General features: G+C 29.6%; 1 protein-coding gene across 1 annotated transcript; it reads right to left on the bottom strand.

Moving 5' to 3' along the window:
* Window positions 1–3,414: 3,414 nt before the first annotated feature.
* On the bottom strand, window positions 3,415–4,951 carry LOC136091950 (uncharacterized). The gene is made up of 3 exons (XM_065819670.1): window positions 4,862–4,951; window positions 4,364–4,721; window positions 3,415–4,215 (listed from the first exon to the last, which is right to left on the bottom strand). The coding sequence occupies exons 1-3, from the start codon at window positions 4,949–4,951 to the stop codon at window positions 3,644–3,646; spliced, it is 1,020 nt and encodes a 339-aa protein (XP_065675742.1). The 3' UTR covers window positions 3,415–3,643.
* Window positions 4,952–20,538: the final 15,587 nt, after the last annotated feature.

Below are 20,538 nucleotides of genomic sequence, written 5' to 3'. Positions count from 1 at the left end.
AGGATGCTTTGCCAAGAACTGTAATGATTGCAGCCTAGGAACCAAAAAAAACTAAAAAAAAAGTAGTTATTCTACCATAATTAAATTATTTTCAATTTATCTACAAATTTAAAATTTCCAGAAATAATCTGCTGTGTTCGGTTTTTATGACCCATCAAAGTTTAATATCTCTTCAAATCGAAGGAGAAAGGGGAAGAGGGGGGGGGGAGGGGAGGGAATGAATCAAACTTTTTATGGTCATAATTTTAGAACACGAATATTAGAAAATTATTTCTAATAACCTATCATTTTGTTAATCGATCACTGTTTTTATGTATACATAAATGCCAAAAAAATTTTGACCATGTAAAGTTTGATCCCCCCCTCTTGGTTTGAAGAGACATGATAGTTAAATGAGTGTAGCGTTGAGCAACTGACCTAGCTTCATCAATTAGTTGTTTGTACTAGGAGGAACGATCTTCATCGCACAAACGGCTAATTGATGTAACTAGTTCGGTGGCTCTATGCTGCACTCATTTATTTTAGATTTCTTCTCCGTTAGACATCCTAAATTGGTCTCATATAAAAGTCTTGTGAACGTCGTATCCGGACAAACTGAAGACGTCTTTCTATACGTCACACAGTAGTGTGTGTGTGTATGTGTGTGTGGGGGGGGGGGGGGGGGAATAAAAATTTATATTTTAATATAAAGTTTTAAAAGAAGAAAAAACAATAATATAGATTTGGAAGTTACATCATATTATTACTTTATTCTACGCCATCAGCCAGGTTCGTATGAAATATTTCAATTTAAAGCTGTTTTCTTTATAAATATTGAATGTATCTAAGTATACTTTCTTAAAATGTTTAACTATATCTATATTACACTTCTAATCTACGCTACAATAACTATTAAAGTGACGTCATTGCAAAATTCAAATTTGATATGTTATTCTGAAACATCTCTTGAAACTATAGAATTTGAGTTGAAATTTATACAAATATTTTTATGGCAATACCAACCAGAAAATAAAATTATACTAAAAGAACATGCTTTCCTAAGAGTTATGTTATTATTATCAGGTGACATAGAACTATGACCTGGACCAATGTATTTGAACCATATTATTTCAGTGATGGAGAAACTTGAAAATATTCTGTATATGAAAGGCTTACAATGTTTTCATTTAAATATCCGTGGCCTATGGAACATTTAGCATCATTTATTTGTTTAACTGCAACAAAAACATTGACATATTCGCCCATATAAACCCATATAAGCAAGGACGACCCTAGTGAACTATATTATATCGAGGGTTATGCATTTCTAAACAGCATACGTAAAAACAGACGTGGTGGATGTGTTGCCGTTTACATATCTAATAAGTTAAACTGGGTAAGACGTAACGATCTCAAATCCAACGAAATAGAGAGCGTTTGTTTCGAAAAAATACTTCCAAAGACGAAGAGTATATTGTTTTGTGTCCTGTATTGCCCACCGGATGGCTCGAAATACCTTAGCCACAATTTCTCTAACCTATTTTCAGTAATGATATCTAAACCTAATTAACCTAATTTATTAGAAACAACTTTAATTAGAGATCCTAATGTTAACTACATGAGATCAAGTGATCACACTGAAATAAAATCAATGTTAAAATTGTATGGTTTCAAGCAACTAATAAAAAGCGCAACCAGAACAACGTTAACATCTTCTACTTTAATTGTCGTAATTTATACAAATAATCTAACTCCGAAATGTAAAGAGAACCTTTTTTTTAGTCATTTTTACGCTGTGGCACATATACAATCGATCTCAATGTACACTTCAGCCACGTTTTTATTTTTTGCGGTCTTTATCAGTATGTACTAAATTTTCACGCGTTTTACTACATTTAGTTTTTCATAACAGTTTTTCCGTTTCAGTTTTTCAGTTTTCATTTTTTGTCTTTTGAAATTAAATTTTAAAATTATGTTCAAATATATACATATCCTTCATACCTGGAGCATTATTAACTTAACAATAGGCAATGTAAATTTCATATTTTAAAAGACTTCTTACTTCAATTATTTTTCATTTATTGAAACCCGCAGTGTTATAATTTTTCCAGAAATTTATTGATGTGATCTTTAAACTCTTGTTTTGAAGTTTCATCAAAAAACATTTAAGTCTGTTTCCTCGTTTTGAAGGTTATTGAGTATCCATAACCAAAATTCTTGTTTCATGATGATGGTAAACTCTTCGGTAACTTATATTTAAAGTGGTAAGATTATCTTACGAAGATAAAAATCTATACAAATCGGAGTTTTTAAAGATTTAAGGACAAGTAAAATTGATATGGCTTTCACAAGTTTTTATGTATGGTTTCATGACACCTCTTCTGGAATAGCTCAGTTAATTCTTCAAGTTTTTCTGGAGTAGTTCTGCATTTTCTCTGTAGACATAAAGTTTGTTCTTTCTGAAATAATATGTTGTGTGCATTTAATTTGACGAGAAAACAATTTTTTTCCTTTGTGGTCATCGAACATTTTATCATTTTTTATATTTTGTAAGGTCGATCAAATTGTAGTAGCGGGTTTTTCCTATTCTGTGACCATGTTTTAGGTGCTGGCGTACATTTCTTAGTTCGGGCAGACAAAAAACTGCTTTTGCATAAATAAAATAACAATTTTTTTGTTGTTGTTAATTTTATGGCTAATAAAAGGTATTTTTCTAAAATTATGGAAAAGGTTGGGGAGAGGAGGAGAAGAAGGACATTAAATATTACTTTTACGGTTATGTCTTTTTTATTTGATGTTCGAAACCAAACCAAACAAAACCAAACAGTTGTAACAAAAGCACCTTCAATTTGGGCACTGATTCAATCCCCTTAAATTTCCCGCGTATTATAATCGAGTATATAATACTTTTTTTACAGAAACCTTGCAATTGGGGTAAAGCGGGTAGATGTGAGTAGAAGTGGGACAAGCGAGCGGGTGAAGTGAGAACTATATAAAATCATTTGTCTAAAATAAGTCGAAAATTAGTTTAAGCAAACTATTTTAAACTGGTTTTAAATTTCAGTTTATTTTAAATGAAACACAAATAATCAATATTCAAAAGTTTTTGATTACATTTGACTATTGACTATTGCGGAGTTTCATTCTTTCTTTGAAACATTAATTGATATATCAAAATATATGATTTTTTAAGATTTTTTATTATGCTTTTCCTTAAAAAGAAAATTATTAGTTTTAAATACTAGGGGGTTCTAGACCACCTAAACCCCCTGGTTACAGCTCTATTCGGGCAAAGCGATTATGCGGAACTTGAACTTTACTACATAGAATTAAGACCTTTATGATAATGTTTTAATTGATTTTAGATAATAAACATAAATTTTAAATAATAAACATAATTTTTAATTATTCGACAAACAAAATTGCATTTCGAAATCTCAAATTTAATGTTTTATTATTTATTTATTTTATTTGTAAATATTATGATTCTTTGTAAGTTCAAATAAAAATATTTTTTTGTAAGTTCAAATAAATTTAGTTTTGAATACAACTATACTGTTAAATTTCAACAAAAAAGTTTGTATATGAACATTTATCAAGCAGATCACGCAAATGTTTGTATAAACATAACAACTGTTGCTCGGCAACGAGGACATTTTAACTGTTAATGTGGTATACACATTGTGCAAACCATGTGTCCACAGGGAACAGCAGCGAAGTTTGGAGTATTTTCTAAACAAACAGGACATGTTGTTCCATTAGTTTCATCCACTACTCTTGAAGTCTCCGTGACTCCAACAATTTCTGTAGAACTATGTAAGCTTTCTCCGAGTTGGAAGGTATTTTGCACTATAGCTACATCATCTGTATTTTGCACTATAGCTACATCACGTGGTATTGATACATTAAGTTGCTGGGCTTCATCTTGTGGTGGAATTAAATTAGGCTGTGAGGGCTCTATTTGAACTTGCGTAAATGATGAAACTGTTTCCGATTCCGGTGGTTGATTTATACGACTAACGCCAAGTTGATTGTTAAATAACGCATCTGCGCAATGTGAAACACTTTGTAGAAATTCCAATGAAGTTAGACGTCCATTGGCCAAATTTTCAGTAGCAACTCTGATTTTACGATCCTTTAAAACATATTTCTGCTTTCGTCTCCGACGAATCTGAAGTCCACATTCTAAACGTATTTTATCAAGTTGCTGGACTTCTGCAAACTTTCTTAGTTCTGCTAAAATATTAAAAGAATTAAATGCAAATAAAAGATAAGTTCAAAAAATTATATTTTTATTTTAGATTATATATATATATATATATATATATATATATATATATATATATATATATATATATATATATATATATATATATATATTTACTTATAAAAACCCAAATGTTTGGATGAGCAATCTTTATTCGTTTTAAAAGCGAGGCATGGAAGCTTTCTTGATCAGAGTTCGTTCTTCTGGGACAACCAAAAACAGAAATTTTGTTACCGCCAATACGCCCAATCCAAAATGTTTCCATATAGGTCATTAAACTTTGACATTTTGCGAAGTCATTTATACTTAATGACACCACAAACAAATTTGGATTCAAATTGCCTAATGTTGGCTGAATATGGTTAGGCGGTAGCAAAGAAAGACACAATAATAGCCTTACCCATTTCTTCAAATCACTGTGAACTTGCAATTTTAAAAGTCCAAACAATCCAAAATGTTTACACTTAACCACAGCCTAAATATAAATAATTGCAAACATAAACCTTCAGTACAAATAAATATATATATTTTTTAAATTGTATTTTAATTTAGTTTTAAAATTGCCATTTTATAACAAAGGTTGTTGTATGTTTAGTTAAACATTTTTTTGCTTACATTTACGTAATGAAACCAACAGCCTGAAATTTCAGCTAAAGGATATTGAATTTCCAAGGTATTCATCAATGCTTGTTCATAGTCCGTCATTATCCGTAACGGTGACAATTGTGGAACGAGTTCGGCAACTTTGGAAAATACAAGAGAATACAGCTCTTGCGTTTTTCTAGTCATAAGTATGAAAATAGTTGTGATAAACTAAAACAAAAAAATCTTTACTTCTTGATTCTTTACCTGCAGAACAACATTAATAAAAACAACTATAATTTATAAAAAAACAGTAGTAATAACAATAATAACAATAATAACAAAAATAATAATATATGGAGGGTGAACAAGAAAAAACAGGGAATATATATATATTTTTTTTAATTCATTAAGGTGCTCTAAAAAAATCTAACGGTATTAAAAAACACCGCGGAAAAAATAGAATTCCTTGTTTACACCCTTCTTATATTATCTTTTATTAATTATCTTACATGATCAAGCAAAATGTATCCAAATGTTATCATTTGATAAAACATTCTAGAAACTACCTTGAATGTTCCGTCAACGTGCAAATCAGTCGGTGAAGCAACGACTGTTTTCCCGATAAATATGTGAGCATAATCGTTATTTATACGAACGTACCCTTTATAAAAATCGGTCCCGTCTAAAAACTTATTTATGTTATTTACTCTCAAAGAGTTGTCTAATTCCTCGCAATTGGCTGGTAATTGCGGCTGCACTGATCTACGCCTGCGATACATAGTGCTTTCCATCATTCAAAAAGAAACGTGATGTGCTGATTGGTTACTAGCAGTTTCTTGGTCAAAAATATCTCGCAAACTTCCACTTGTAGTTTCAGCAGCTCGTTTTATTGGTTGTTTTAATTTTAAAATTTCTTTTTTTTCAAAATCTGGCAAATGGTTATGCGGCATTATTTGTACTAACCCTAGGCTTGGTTCACTTGTTGCACGACTTCTACAAAATTCATCCTTACATTTGAAACCGCCGCCATACAATTCTGTTGCTTTTTTGTCTTTACGATAATAGTAACCATTTTGGTAATAAATTTTTGAGTTTTTTCTTTTGCCTTCGAGTATTTCCATTTTAATGTTTAACTAAAAAAAGAAAAGTTTTCTTTTACTATGACTTTTTTGTACTTTGATATAATAAATTGAAGCGTTAACATTAAATTTAATAGGAACGTACTAATCGTTCTAACATTTATAAACTAAACTTAAAAAACTTCGATTTTGTGTGTCACCAACCAGTTCTTCTTCTTTGTACCGGAATGTTTTATCTGAAAACGAATTTACGAAATTCCATTTTTAACCCAAAGCACTTATTTAAATTACTTTCTCCATTCGAATTTAGAATTCGAATTTAGAATTCCAAATTCGAATGCTTTCTTTACTTCTGTAAATATTATGAAGAAATATGTTTTTTCAAAGTTGAGTTGCAAACTAAAAACTAAATTTTTTTACTACTAAATTTTTTTACTACTTCTATACTAAGAATAATAATTCTTATTATAGAAGTAATAAAATGTTTTAATTATTTGTTGAATATTGTAGCGAATATAGAGAACAATATACAGGGCCGGCGCTAGAGGGGTGCAATTATGATTAAGCTGGTATATCCCTCAGAAAAATCAAATTTTTCAATTTTTTTTTGTTTAATGTTATTTAAAATTTATTAGAGAATCATATTCTAAAAATCTTTTTTTTTTTAAATTTAGCTTTAAAATTAACTTTTAAATTTAGCTTTAAAATTAAAATTAAAGGAAAGCAAACTTTACTAAACCTTACTTGTTTACGCGTCCCTGACAACCTTCTTAGCAAATAACGGTTAAATTTTTATTTGGCTATAAAATTCTCCACAAATAGAGGAAAATGGGGTCAAATGGAATAGTTATTTTTTTTTACGGAAAAATGATTTCTTAAAAATTCTTAAAAGAGAATATTGAGCTATATTTAAATATATAAGAATCGGTATATAAAAATATAAAAAAAATATTTTATATTACCCTGACATTCGGGGAGAATGAAATACGCAAATCTTTGTGCAAATAAAACAATTTTTTTCTGAAAAAAACAATTATGAAACCGATAAAAAACAGTTTAAAAAACAACCGAATAAGAAAAAATTTCATTCATATCATTTCATATTAGAATAGATTTAATAACGATCGATTTAATTCATTCGGGATGGCCCTGCCCACTGAGTGGGTTAATGTGGGCCTATGTTACTTTTTCGCATTTTTTTCATGAAATATACCAACTCATAGTAAAATATGAGTCATTGAGTATGTATCCAATTTAAACATTTTGTTCAAAAGTTTGAAGATAATAGTGTTACAATAAATGTTTAAAGATAATAGTGTTACAATAAATGTTTGAAGATAATAGTGTTACAATAAATGTTTAAAGATAATAGTGTTACAATAAATGCGCTAAATGCAAAATAACTTTTTGTGTTCAAAACAGCAAATTAGAAAAATAAATAAATTAAACATTTTCAAGTCTCTCTTAGCGGTTTTCCAAAAAATTTGGAAATTCAATTAACGCAGTAAACCATAACTTAAAACCATAACATAAAATATATTTAAAAAATCCAAATATAACTCTCCATATTGAATATATGATATTCCAATTCAAAATTCCAAGAACTTATATTAAGCCTAATCATGATAAAAAAAATTTAAGGAATAAATTAGACGGATGCTCAAGTAAAAATTAACCCAATGTTCTCGTATTATATATTATAGATTCATTATTAATTAAAAATGCAATGTTTATTTAAAAATAAATTTGATGCGCTAAGATTCAAAACTGCTACTCTCCGGTATTTACTAGTTTCAATGGAAAGTTACATCTTTAATGATCGTCTATATGAATCTGTTGAAAAATAAAATCAGAAAATGAATACAAAAGCATTGCCAGAGATCTTATTTACATTAGTTTTCATTTTAAAAGTATTTATTGCTGTAAAAGTATTAGATTTTTAACAATGCAATAAATACTGACATTTTAAAAACTCCCTAGTAAAGTATTTATTGCTGTAAAAGTATTAGATTTTTAACAATGCAATAAAAAATGTGCTTTAAAAACTCCCTAATTTTGAATAAAAAATGTGCTTTAAAAACTCCCTAGTAAGCTGATAATTTTAAGGTAATTTTAAGTTTACACGTTTTTTTAAATCTTCAAAAGTGGCCTAAAACCCTCATTACAACGAAAAAAGTTATTTTTTAACCGTTTTCTTACCTGCATAAGGAGCCTAGCCTATTTTTTTTATGAAAAAACTCATGAAAAATTTGACGACCCTGCGCGACCTATTTTTTTAACGTTTGTTAATGTTTGAATCACATTTGATTCAAACATTAGTTTTTCATAAATATTTTGTGGCTTATCATTTGGTTTTAAAACTTTTTTTATACATGACGATGCAGTGCGAATGTATGAATGGTCAATTTTACTGTTTCCGTGTTTCAAATCTATTACACCACATTTTTCATTGCCTAAATAATAGATAATAGCAATAAGACCTTTGGTATTTTTTTTATGAACACTTGTTTACTAAAATTCGCGGATGTACAATGTTTTTGGCCTGTAGTAGTTTGGGTAAGATAATAAGTTTTTTAAAAACCTTTTTTGCTATTCTTAGAACTTATTATTCTTATCATTTTTCCATCTATAATGATTGCATTTATAATCGTCTTCATTTTCAGACTTCATTTTAAAAACAAATATTCCACCAGCAATAGATAGAATGGGTGCAAACGGAATAAGTTTTACATCGTTGTTTTCGATGTAAACATTCCGACAGCATCGTCTGCCTACATAAAGTCATTTTTATTTTTAATAACATATTCCTCAGTTTTTTGCCTTAACTAATAAATTCTTTTGATGTCGTTGCCTTCATTCTTAAATAAAAAAATACTGATACTACAGATTTTGAAAACCGACTGGCTACTACCAATAACGTGTTATTAAGGACAATTATAAAATAGTTGTTCGATTATTATAGGTTAAAATAACCTATAGGTTATTATTAACCTATAAAACTATAAATATTGACGAACAACTTCTTGCCTATTTTTGTAATAAACTTGAGTTTATTCTAATGACTCTAATGAATATTAATATTTAATGACTATAGTGTTATTTACATCAGTTGTGGTTGTGCTCTCTTTTGCTTTATTAAATTTTTGAATGAACTTTCAAAAACCAGAAAAGTTTATAAAAAATAACTTCAAACGTACTTTATGGAAACCCATAACTTCCTACGTACTTTATGGCAACCCAAAAGGAAAAGTTTTTTAAAAGTTTTTTCAAATATTAAAATAGTGCTTTTTTTGAATATGTTTATTATAGCATAAATAAATTATTCTAATATTTTTATGAGCATTTAAAAGCTTTTATAAAATGAAACTTAAAAATTAAAAAAACCTTCAATAAGGGTATGATACTTACTGTTCTCGACATATCTTCCTGCTGTTTTTAACTAAGCGTACCGAAATAAAATAAAAAGTATAAAAGAGAATGATCATTACAAATAATGGTAATCGTCGAATTATCAATAATGTAGTTAAAAATAATATTTGTGGTCAGTGTAAAAATTATTCATCGTTGTTTGGTTTTTTGCACGAGTTGAATATCATCTTCAAACTATTTTTTGAATTTTTAGCATTTGGTTGGTTGTCATTGGATACCGTTTGCTTTAACAATAGCAAAATCAAAATGTGAAGAGTAATGTTGATGTAGTTGACATAAAAGTTGTAAAAATTTAATTAAGTATCCACTCAGAGGTTATTTCAGTGGTTATCGTCATGGCCGTAGAGAGGGAGGATTAGGCGGGTGTGTTGTCTTGGGGCCCGGCTTTCTTTAAGAGTCCGGAGCAGGACTCTTAAAGAAAGCTGGGCTACTTTTTTTTTTCTCCCATAAAATGGGAGAAAAAAAAAAGTAGCTAATTTGGCATTACATGGTGCTTATTTTCAGCCAAGATAGGGCCCATAAAGAAATTTGCCCCAGGACCCATCTTGGCTCTCTATCAGTTATCAGTGACTTTTATTTTCACAATAATAATTCTGACTTTTTTGCACTTATGCCAGCTTTTGCAATTGATTTGCACTTATGCTAGTTCGCACTTATGCCGATTCGTACTTATGCCAATGTTTATAAAATCTTTCGGCGCACCTATGCCAGTTCGCGCTTGTGCCAGTTCGCACTTATGTCAGTTCGCACTTATGCCAATGTTTGCAAATTCTTTCGGCGCACTTATGCCAGTTTGCGCTTGTGCCAGTTCGCACTTATGCCAGTTTTTGCAATTGATTCGCACATATGCCAGTTCGCACTTATGCCTGTTCGCACTTATGCCAATGTTTGCAAATTCTTTCGGCGCACTTATGCCAGTTCACGCTTGTGCCAGTTCGCACTTATGCCAGTCTTTGCAACTGCTTCGCACTTATGCAGATTCGCAGTTATGAAATTCGCACTTACTCAGCCTCCTCCGTTAAGCGATAATATTTGTTTAATTCATTTTGATGATATACAGAATAAATGCATTAAAAAATGCAATTCTAAAGCTATAAAAAGAATATTTAGCACACGAAAAAGGTGGTGCAAGCTTCGAAATAAAAATGGAGATGTGGCAAGATTTTCTTTTAGAATAATTAACGCTAAAACAGAAGAGGAATTCAACTCAATGGCAGATATTGTAGAAATGGAAAGCTTTGCCATGGGTTATTTTTACCATCCAAAATGTTACGAATGTATTTGTAATGTTTTCAAACTTGAAAGAGCAGAAAATAATAAGCAGACAGAAAAAATTGACTGGGAGGAACACCAACAAACAGAGCTAAAAGAGTGTAGGAAAACTAATATAGATGATGAAATGCAACAATCGGCATTTATAAACGCAAGCACTGACGAAGATCAGCCAAAAAGAAAAAAATTTCAGTGTAGACAATTGGGTGAGAGTAATTATTTGTGGCCAGATATATGCATAATATGTCAAAAGAAACAAAAATGGAATAATAACAAGGTAAAATTGTACATTATTAACTAATTTTATTTAACAATCTATAGCTAATGCATACTTTATACCATAGTTTTTCTCAAAAATCTCTCTTTATTTTATTTTTTAATTTATTTGATTTGGTTGATGTCAATGGTTTGGCGAAAATAAGTATTATTAAAATTAAAAAAGATAATTTTTTGTTTGTATTGCAAACAGTTTAACAGGAAAATTATATTTTTACAATGTAACTAAATTTTTTTTTTAAATTGCATTAGAGTAATTTTTTGATTATAACTGTTGAGAGGGTAATAACTGTTTAGAAATATTTATTTTTAATGCTGGTTTCAGGTATCTCTAAAACGAACGCTTGAATCGCTCTCAAGATCAGAAACATTTGATTGTGGGAGGTTAAGAGAAGCAGCCAACTCTAAATTCGATGAAAATATTCTTATACATAATAACGGAAAGAATTGTGTTGCTCTTGAAATTAAATATCATCGAACGTGTTACATAAGTTATACAAAGTGTTTAGCAAATCAATACAAAGGTCAGCCTAAAGTTCAATATTACAATAAATCTTTTCATATATTTTCAAATGAATAATAATAGAAAAATTAATTAAAAAGAAGAAAATCATGTTTATGTCAAAGTTGTTTAGTCTGTTTGTTTCAATCGTTTATCGTGAAGAAAATATTGATGCCAGTAATTATAAAGTGTCCCGTTTAAAGTCAAGGATTCAAGCAGCTTTTCCACAATTAATTTTCCACACACCTGGTAAAAGAAATTCAAGTGAAATAGTTTTGCTTGAAAATCTATTAAATGGCCATTTTGCTGAAAAGAACCTTGTTTATGATAATGAAACATCACAAAGTGAGTCTTCTCAAACAGAACCTTTTTCAGATACAGATAAACCTCAAAATATCAACTATGAATTTGTTGATACGAGTAGCATATATAGAACAGCATTGCATTTTCGAAATATAATAAATACAACTCCTGATTTCTTTTCAACATGGCCTCCATTATCTTCTGAATTCTCATTTAAAAATATAGAGAACATTGTACCACCTGGGTTATTTAATTTTTTTGTTTGGCTGTTAGGTATTGACGATGAACCAAAAATTGAATCCTACATATGTATAGAGGAAACCATTAAAAAAAAAGTCTTATCTTTAATTCAAGATTGCATATATATAAGTTCAAATGGGCGCAAACAAACACCTAAATCTGTGGCATTGTCAATGGCAACAACTGGATGAAAATAGTTGATAAAAATATTGAGTGGTTTTGGTCATTGTATATCATATTCGGCAACAATGAGATATGAAACAGCATTAGCGTCTATCAATCTAAAGGAAGATGTTGTTTTACCACAAAGTAAGATTAAACAATATCTATGATGAAAAATAATTTTAACTACAAAGTGATCAAAACAAGGCTTTTGTAAGAGTTATCACCATAATATAAACAATAATATATTCAAAAAATCAAAATAAGTATATAATTTATCTTAATAATAGCTTAATTTTTTTATCGGGTTTACACAATAAATTCTAGTCTTCTAAATCAAATTTTTAATCAGGAACTAAAGACTGTCAATTTTGTCAGGAACTAAAGACTGTCAATTTTGGTTTGGGACAACATCGATTTCGGTGAGGAAACAAGATCTGGGAAAGGAACTACTTATATGGCTAATGGAATCATTGTTCAACTTTTAAATATTGGATCAACCCAAGAAAAAAGAGAGGTATAAACAATGCACAATGTAAGGGGAAAAACGAAAGGGACAGTTTTCACTAATTTATAAATACAATTTTTCTTGTCTAATCTTTGCTACATTAGGAAAGATATAGAAAAGAATGGATTAAGGTTTTTAAAAAGGTGGCTGAATGACATCTTGCCCTTCCCCCCTCACATGGAGCACTGCATATCAATTATACTAAATCAAAATTAAAAACTTTATGATCTTTTTTGAAACATTTATCTTGTTTGTTAAAACTACATAGTTTTATAGCTAGTGATTCTTTTTTTTTAGTAGGTGTTTATTCATTTATGTTTCTTGATTGGATTTAGCTATGAAAAAATATTTTTCGCGCTCTTTTGCTTCTCACAAATATGCGGTCTCATTGGTTTTCTATAAAAAAAACTTTACTCTTTTAGTAACCCACTTCATACCATTTCACTTTTTTTTATTAGATAACAGTTTCAAAACGACCTTGATCTATTCAAGAACCACTTTCTAGCATATTACCTTATCAGATTGGGAAAGTAGAATCACCCAAGCTTAAAAAGCTAATCGAAAAAATAAACATTGACCTTGTCATTTCATCTATATCAATAGAGAAAGTCAAGGATCAAGATAGGGCTTATCTTTTATGCAAAAGTCAAATTCAAGAACATTCCTTTCCAAGTTGGACTGCTTTCAATATTGGTCAAAACAAAGCTGCCTCTCATGTCTCATACATTGGATATTTACCAGTTTTTGATGCTCCTGTTACTGATATTGCAACAATATACACAATATTACGTAGAAGTGTTGATATTATAAACAAACTAAATTTGAAGTATGGAGTAATTGTCTGTGATGAGGCTATGTATTCAAAAATTCAAATGGTTTGGTCGAAGGAACCTGAGTTTTCGAATAGATTTGTAGCAAGACTTGGCGAATTTCATACTATGATGTCATTTATGACTGCTATTGCTAAAGATTTGATGGATCCGGTTTTAAGGTATTTAATTAGTTTTAAACATAAGGATGAAAATTTTAGAAGATAGCTATTTCTATTTAGAGATAAAGATACTCTTACAAATTTTGATTTTTTGTGTTAATGTTTTTGATAAAATCATAAACTTTAATTTTTTTTAAATATTTGCAAGCTATCATTTATTGGTTTATTAAAACTGTAAACTTTGGGGATTAATATATCAGTTTCAATTTAAGGATATTGTCATTGAATCTGGTCTAGTGGCAGAGGGAGCAATTAAAGGTATTCTCACAGGTAAACACTATAACAGAAGCATATTGGTGCATAAAATCATGTTTGAGGCTTTAAGTCGCCTTAGATTTGAATCATTCTTGAATCCTTGGATGTTAACAACCAACGTGAAGTAGAGGATTTCTGCTTGTTATTAATGGAACTCCATGGAACTTCTGAATTCCAATGGTATATTGAAAGTGGTTTGTTTGTTGAAATTAGAGAAAGGTATAGTATCCAAATTTTCTTTATTTCTTTTAATTAATAAAGTAATTTATACAATTATTTTAATGTTCTTTTTTTTGAGAACTTTTTGTAAAAAATAAAGATAGGTATAAAAATAAAGATAGGTAATAAAGGTAGTGATATTTTTACAATTAGTGAGTTTATTTTTTGAAACAGTCTCAAATATTATTTTATTTACTCAGGTATGATGAATTTGTTAAAATCTCCTCAGAAAGATCAAGCACTTTTAGATTTTGGAGCTCTTATATTGATATGGTTTGGCTGATGCTGTTATTCCTTCGTGCTACTAGAACAACAAATTGGGAGCTTCATTTAGAATGTGTAAGGATGATGTTACCCTGGTATTTTGCATACGACAGAGTCAATTATGCAAGGTATCTCTGTCCTTACTGGTTAGAGATGAAAGCAATAGATAGCACGCATCAAGGTGTGTTTAAGTTCATTGCTTTTGCACTAAAAAAATAAACAGTATTGAAACATTGTACTACATCTGCATGAAATTAATTTATATTTTTGTATATATATTGTATATATATATTTATAACTACAAATGTTTATATTGTACTTATAACTATATTATTCTTTTATAATTTAACTCCCTTTGATTGTTTAGAAGATATATTTAAAATCCTATTATTACACAATGTGCAGTTGTTTTAAGTTACAAACATTTCGCGGTTACACTTAATGTCATTTTTACAATATTGCTTGCATTTAAGGCCTACTAACGGAGTTTAAAAATAACTGGACAGTTCAACGTCAAGCCAGTTCTTTCTCAGCTATTGCATGTGATCAGGCAATAGAACAAACGTGTAATAGAGATTGGGGGCATAACTGGCAATACCCTCAATCGAGGAGCTGTGCAGAGATGGATTCTATCACAACCAAAAAGATCGTTAATTGCCCAACAATGTAAATTACTCAGTGGCTATGTTAAGGAATCTAGGTATTATTCAGTATTTTTATTGGTTTCTTTCTTACTTGTATACATGTATCAATGTTGTAAGTCATTCTTTGCAATCATTGTAATCATTCACGAGTTGCAACCCTGCTCCAATCTGCTCCAGTTTATAAAGAAATTAGGTGAACATAACAGAACGTCTGATGAGTTCCATTCTTGACCTAATGTTTTAGTTGTTATATTATTATATTGTTGTATACCATTTTTACTAGTTAATATGATCTTATAAGACAAATATTGATTTCTGATTTTAAGGATTCGTAAAGATTTGGATGTAACAAGAATTAGGAAAGATGAAAAATCAGTTATTGATGTAATGGAAACAGTTTCTTCAATGATTAATCCGTTTGAGAACGAAGTCACGAAATGATCTTGTAAATATTGTTACTGGGATTGCAGATAAGGAAATTACAAAAGATCTAGATCGAGCTTACAAGATAGGAGACAAAAACTGTGTTGATTTTATAAGGGATAACCTGAATAGTGATGATCCGGATATTTTTATCAGAAGAAAAATGTTAAAGCTAAAGACATTTTCAAGCTACAAAAATATTGTTAAACTGTCCACAGGAAAAACCGTAGTTTTAAAAAACGACTGTAACTTGTTTGCTTATTGCAGGTAACCGTGACATAAATGTGGAAGAAGTACTGAAGTATTCGTTGAGAGTATTCCCGCCTCAGTTGGCATCTTTCGACGGATCTTTACTAAAAACAAGTCGAAGCTAATGAATATACTCGAAGATAAATGTATCGATAAGTTATCAGTGGATATTCCTAAAAACAACGCATTAATTTTGGACGGTATGGCTATATTGCAAATAATTAAACCTATACCCGAAAATTTTGGGAAACTCAGTCGATTGATATTCACTATGGTAATGAATTTTGCTCTAAGGCTTAAGTCAAATAGAGTTGACTTTGTTACGGACAGGTATCGAAATATTAGTATCAAACACGCCGAGCGACAAAGACGAGCTGAATCTGGTGTCCATAATGTTACTATATTTAGGCCTGATCAAAAAGTACCGAAACAATGGAAGAAGTTTATGAGTGTTGGCAGCAATAAAGAGGAATTAGTTAAGTTTCTCTTGGAAGAATGGAAAAGTTATGCAATAAATGAAATAGAGATATTTATTACACATGGTGATTTGTACGGAATTGTCCGAACTTCGTAGCGACCACGAAGAAGCTGATACTCGGTTATTGTTACATTGTAAGCACGCTTCGGTTTCATATGCTCATGTTATACTTGCAAGCCCCGATACAGATGTATCGGGGCTTGCAAGTGCATATACCATAGTTGGTTAATCTCTGCAACTCTTCATTTTGAAACAGGATGTGGAAACAAACAACGTATCCTTAATGTAAATAAAATCGCAAAGAAATTGGTTACGATTGGTGTGATGCAATGATCGGATTCCATTCCTTTACAGGTAGATTCAAATTAAATTTTATAATTGAAATCGTTATCTTTCTTGCAAAGAATTTATTTCATGCACTATTTTGCTACTTTATCAAAAATAATGTATTAAATTGTGCTGTTTATCTAAACTAATTTTGTATCTGAAAACGTAAATGTTTGAAGTGTTTCTACTAATTACTTAGGTTGTGATGCAGTGTTTGCTTTTCAAGGAAAAGGTAAATTATCTGCCCTAAAGACGGCAGAAAAGAAAAAAGAATATTGTACAGCATTCCGAGGTATCGGAATGTCACTAGACGTATCAGATGACGTTGTTAATGGCATACAGAAATTTGTTTGTCACCTTTATGGTGCAAGCAAAGAAGATGTTGTCAATAAAGCACGATATTACTTGTTCAAAATGGGCAAATCTACAGAAGAGATGCTCCCTCCAAATTATGATTCGCTTATTTTACACATTAAACGTGCCAATTATGATGCTTACATCCGAAAAAATGCATTGAAAGGTATATTAAATGTTCCTTCAATCCCACCTGCACCCGATTCACTTCTTGAATTTGTTCACTGTTCTTGCAAACTTGGTTGCGTCACAAATCGATGTTCTTGTAAACAAAACGGAATCACATGCACTGATCTATGCGCATGCGGTGAAGCTTGTGAAAACACCTCGTTTGACGAAAGACTCTATGATGATGATGATGATGAAATAGAGTCAGAAAGCGATCTTGATGAATAAAAAAATAGTTGAGATTTCTAGTATTTTTTCTTTTTTTAAACTTTAGGTGTTCTACTTTTTGTTACACAATATATGAGTACGAGTTCAATTGCATCGACAAAAACAAAACTTGAGACATAGATATCAAGTAAGTCTAAAAAGGTTACTATTCGAAATTTGAAAGCTGACCCGACAAAAAAGTTTAAACTTGCAAACTAAATTAACTAAAAGGTCTACATTTGTCAACTGAATGAACAAAAAGTTATTAATTGTTACCCCCCCCCCCCCCCTCAACCACAATTAGCGTCGGGTCTATCCTTGAGAATAATGCATTTTAAGGTCAATGTTGTTAGAAAAAATGTATTCAGCGTTTAATTTACTACAAGTAAAATATCACTTTCACAAAATTTGACCATAATTTTTTTTTCCATTGCCCTTTTGGGGTAAAAAACCCGAGCCCTATTTCTTTAAAACTGCAGGGCAAAAATGGGGCGAGTTTCTGTTTTTCGTATCTTAGTACCATGCTCTTACAATATTGAAACAAAAAACTTAGTTATTACAAGTGTCCAACGAAAACTCATTTTTAGTCACATTTTTGCTATATGGCCACCGACCTATCTGGATATAAATATAAAATCAAAATTTGAAGACATTACAGAGAAATAATAACAGACAAATAGAATTGTTACAAACTAATAGAAATTATAATACAAATTATGATACCGTAAATAGCAAAAAAATAAAATTATAAGTAAATAAAAAACAAAAAAAAACTAGATAGACGAATTTATATTATAATGAACAATATGTTTATTTAAAGATGGGTTTTCCCATTTAATATGGAGTGCTTCTTTAATTTTCAATTTGTTTTTGTTAGAAGCAGTATCCAAAAATTTAAAACAATTACAGTTACTTAGATTTTTACAATTTACAGATGAAATTAAATGCTTATAAACATTAGATTGTTTGTCACGTGTAAAATGCTCATGAATCCTTGTTGTTAAGTGTCTGGAGGTTTCTCCAATATAACTGGCATTACATCCAGCACAAGAAAATTTGTAAACAACATTGGATTTGAGCAGCTTAGGAAGTGGATCTTTTATACATAAACTGTTTTGTAACTTGTTGGTAGTGAAAATTAAATAAATTAAACATCTTTACAACATTTTTTAATGATTTTATTAACTTTAGATTTAGTAAAATTTGAGTAAAAATCTATAAATGAAAGCTTATAATATCTTATATTATGGTTATCATAATATTTATCACAGATGGATTTAACTTTTTATCAACAAATAATTTAATTTCAGTGTCAATTATTTTAGGTGGATATTGGTTATTTTTTAAAACAGATAGATTTTTTATTTCCTTATCAAATCCTAGCCATGTGTTGTTGATTTTATACGTTCTATCAATTGAACAACGTATAAGACTAATTTTATAACAATAGGGAACAAAACTGGAAAATTTTTGTAAAAGACCAGTAAATGCTTTTTTGTGATAAACTGTGGTGGAAAGCGAAACAGACTTGTTGATAAGAACATCTAAAAATGCAATTTGATTATCTTATTCTTTTTTCCATAGTAAATTTTAAGTTTTTATGTTGTTTATTAAGATGTGTAAAAAGTCCCTGAGCTTTAAACTCTGAATTAAAAATAGCTATAATATCATTCACATAACGTTTATAGAAAATAGCAAAGAAATAAAATCTTATAAATTTATTTTTTTGCTATTTACGGTATCAAAATTTGTATTATTATTTTTATTGGTTTATAACAATTCTATTTGTCTGTTATTATTTCTCTGTAATGTCTTCAAATTTTGATTTTATATTTATATCCTTTGAAATATGTCCACATTTATTGCTATTGCGCTGCTCAAGAAAGATATATATATATATATATATATATATATATATATATATATATATATATATATATATATATATATATATATATATATATATATATATATATATATATATATATATATATATATATATATATATATATATATATATATATATATATATATATATATATATATATATACAGGGCCTACTGTTATTATACGGCCTGATTTGTTGCATTTTCCGTAAAAAATTAAGAGGCCAGTTTTTTTACGGCGAATGTTTATTTTATCAAGATGGTCGGGGAATACTTGAGATTATCATCATGTAATTACATTATGCTATACAATATTTTTCGCTAACTGATTCCCTGTTTCAGTATATTCCAATAACATATGAAATACTGAAATAGGCTTTCAAATAGCTATGTATCAAAATGTTACTAAAACAAACTCATATATTGCAAAGACTACTTACAACTCTTACGAGGAAATAAAAACAAAGGTTTGTAATTTTATATGTATTAAGGATTTAAGAAAAAATCTTTTATTAGCATTAGCTATCAGTTCTTTTTCTTTTTTTAAACTCTTTTACCTAATCTTTTCTTGCAGAATCTGTAGTTTCTTTTTGTAAATTATTATAAAAAATATTAATAACAATTCGAGATCCATATTTAATTCCTCATTCTTGGTGATTCTCGCATGTAAAATCAACATTGCTATGATAAATCTTAAAAATTAGTTCTGGAAAACTTTTAGTTGATAAAGAATAACTGCAATGTTTGATTAGAATAGGAGAAATAATATCTAGAATACTAATAAAAGATGACAAATAAAATCAGACAAGGATTGACTTGGACATATAAGTCCACCTCTGGATAATATTTTCAGATATTCGTTATTAAACACATCTTGGTCTGTAGAAACCATTTTTTGACCACATGATAGACATTTAAATCTTTTTTTCAATTTTTTAGCAATGTAGCCTGCTATAGTAACATCAACTTCCATGCTATCTTCAGAAAGCTGATACTCTAATATCTCTGAAGACAACAATGCAATATCTTGCATAATGTTTTCTAGTGTAGAGTATTCAAATGTTTGATAAATATTTTCATCCCAGAAAGTAATATCTTCCTTTAGAAGACTTCTTACTGCTAAAATCTTTTCACTGCTGCAGACTTCTAAAAGACTTACAAGAAATCGACCACCACTCATTTGTCAATACTTACTAAAGCGTAGCTCCAAAGGATCACTTTGTAACCTGGAAGTAAGAACAAATGTATAGCTTTCTTCAAGCAAATCATCAATAAGAGATGCAGTTGCACATAATGTTGTGATAAGAGCATGAGAAGTTTGTTTGGTTAAAGTAAAATATTCACAAGTTGATCAAATTTCATTCCAATTTGCTATTTCTCAATAAAATGTGGGTTTTTTATCTCCTTTTACAGCAGCATTGCCGAGCTGATTGGATTTATTAAACATCTGCTTTGAATTAAGTGTGATAAA

Source organism: Hydra vulgaris, chromosome 15 (genome assembly GCF_038396675.1).
Source record: "Hydra vulgaris chromosome 15, alternate assembly HydraT2T_AEP".
In the NCBI taxonomy this organism is placed as follows: Eukaryota; Metazoa; Cnidaria; class Hydrozoa; order Anthoathecata; family Hydridae; genus Hydra; species Hydra vulgaris.
Note: the sequence above shows the minus strand (reverse complement) of the source record. Positions and strands in the feature narration are given on the sequence as shown.

Bases quoted from the DNA above. Each gene is read 5' to 3' on its own strand.
- LOC136091950 (XM_065819670.1), bottom strand. From the start codon at position 4,951: ATGACGGACTATGAACAAGCATTGATGAATACCTTGGAAATTCAATAT. The intron at 4,722-4,861 runs GTAAGCAAAAAA...ATTTATATTTAG, and splicing joins GTTGGTTTCATTACGTAAAT to GCTGTGGTTAAGTGTAAACA. The intron at 4,216-4,363 runs GTAAATATATAT...TTAATATTTTAG, and splicing joins AAACATTTGGGTTTTTATAA to CAGAACTAAGAAAGTTTGCA.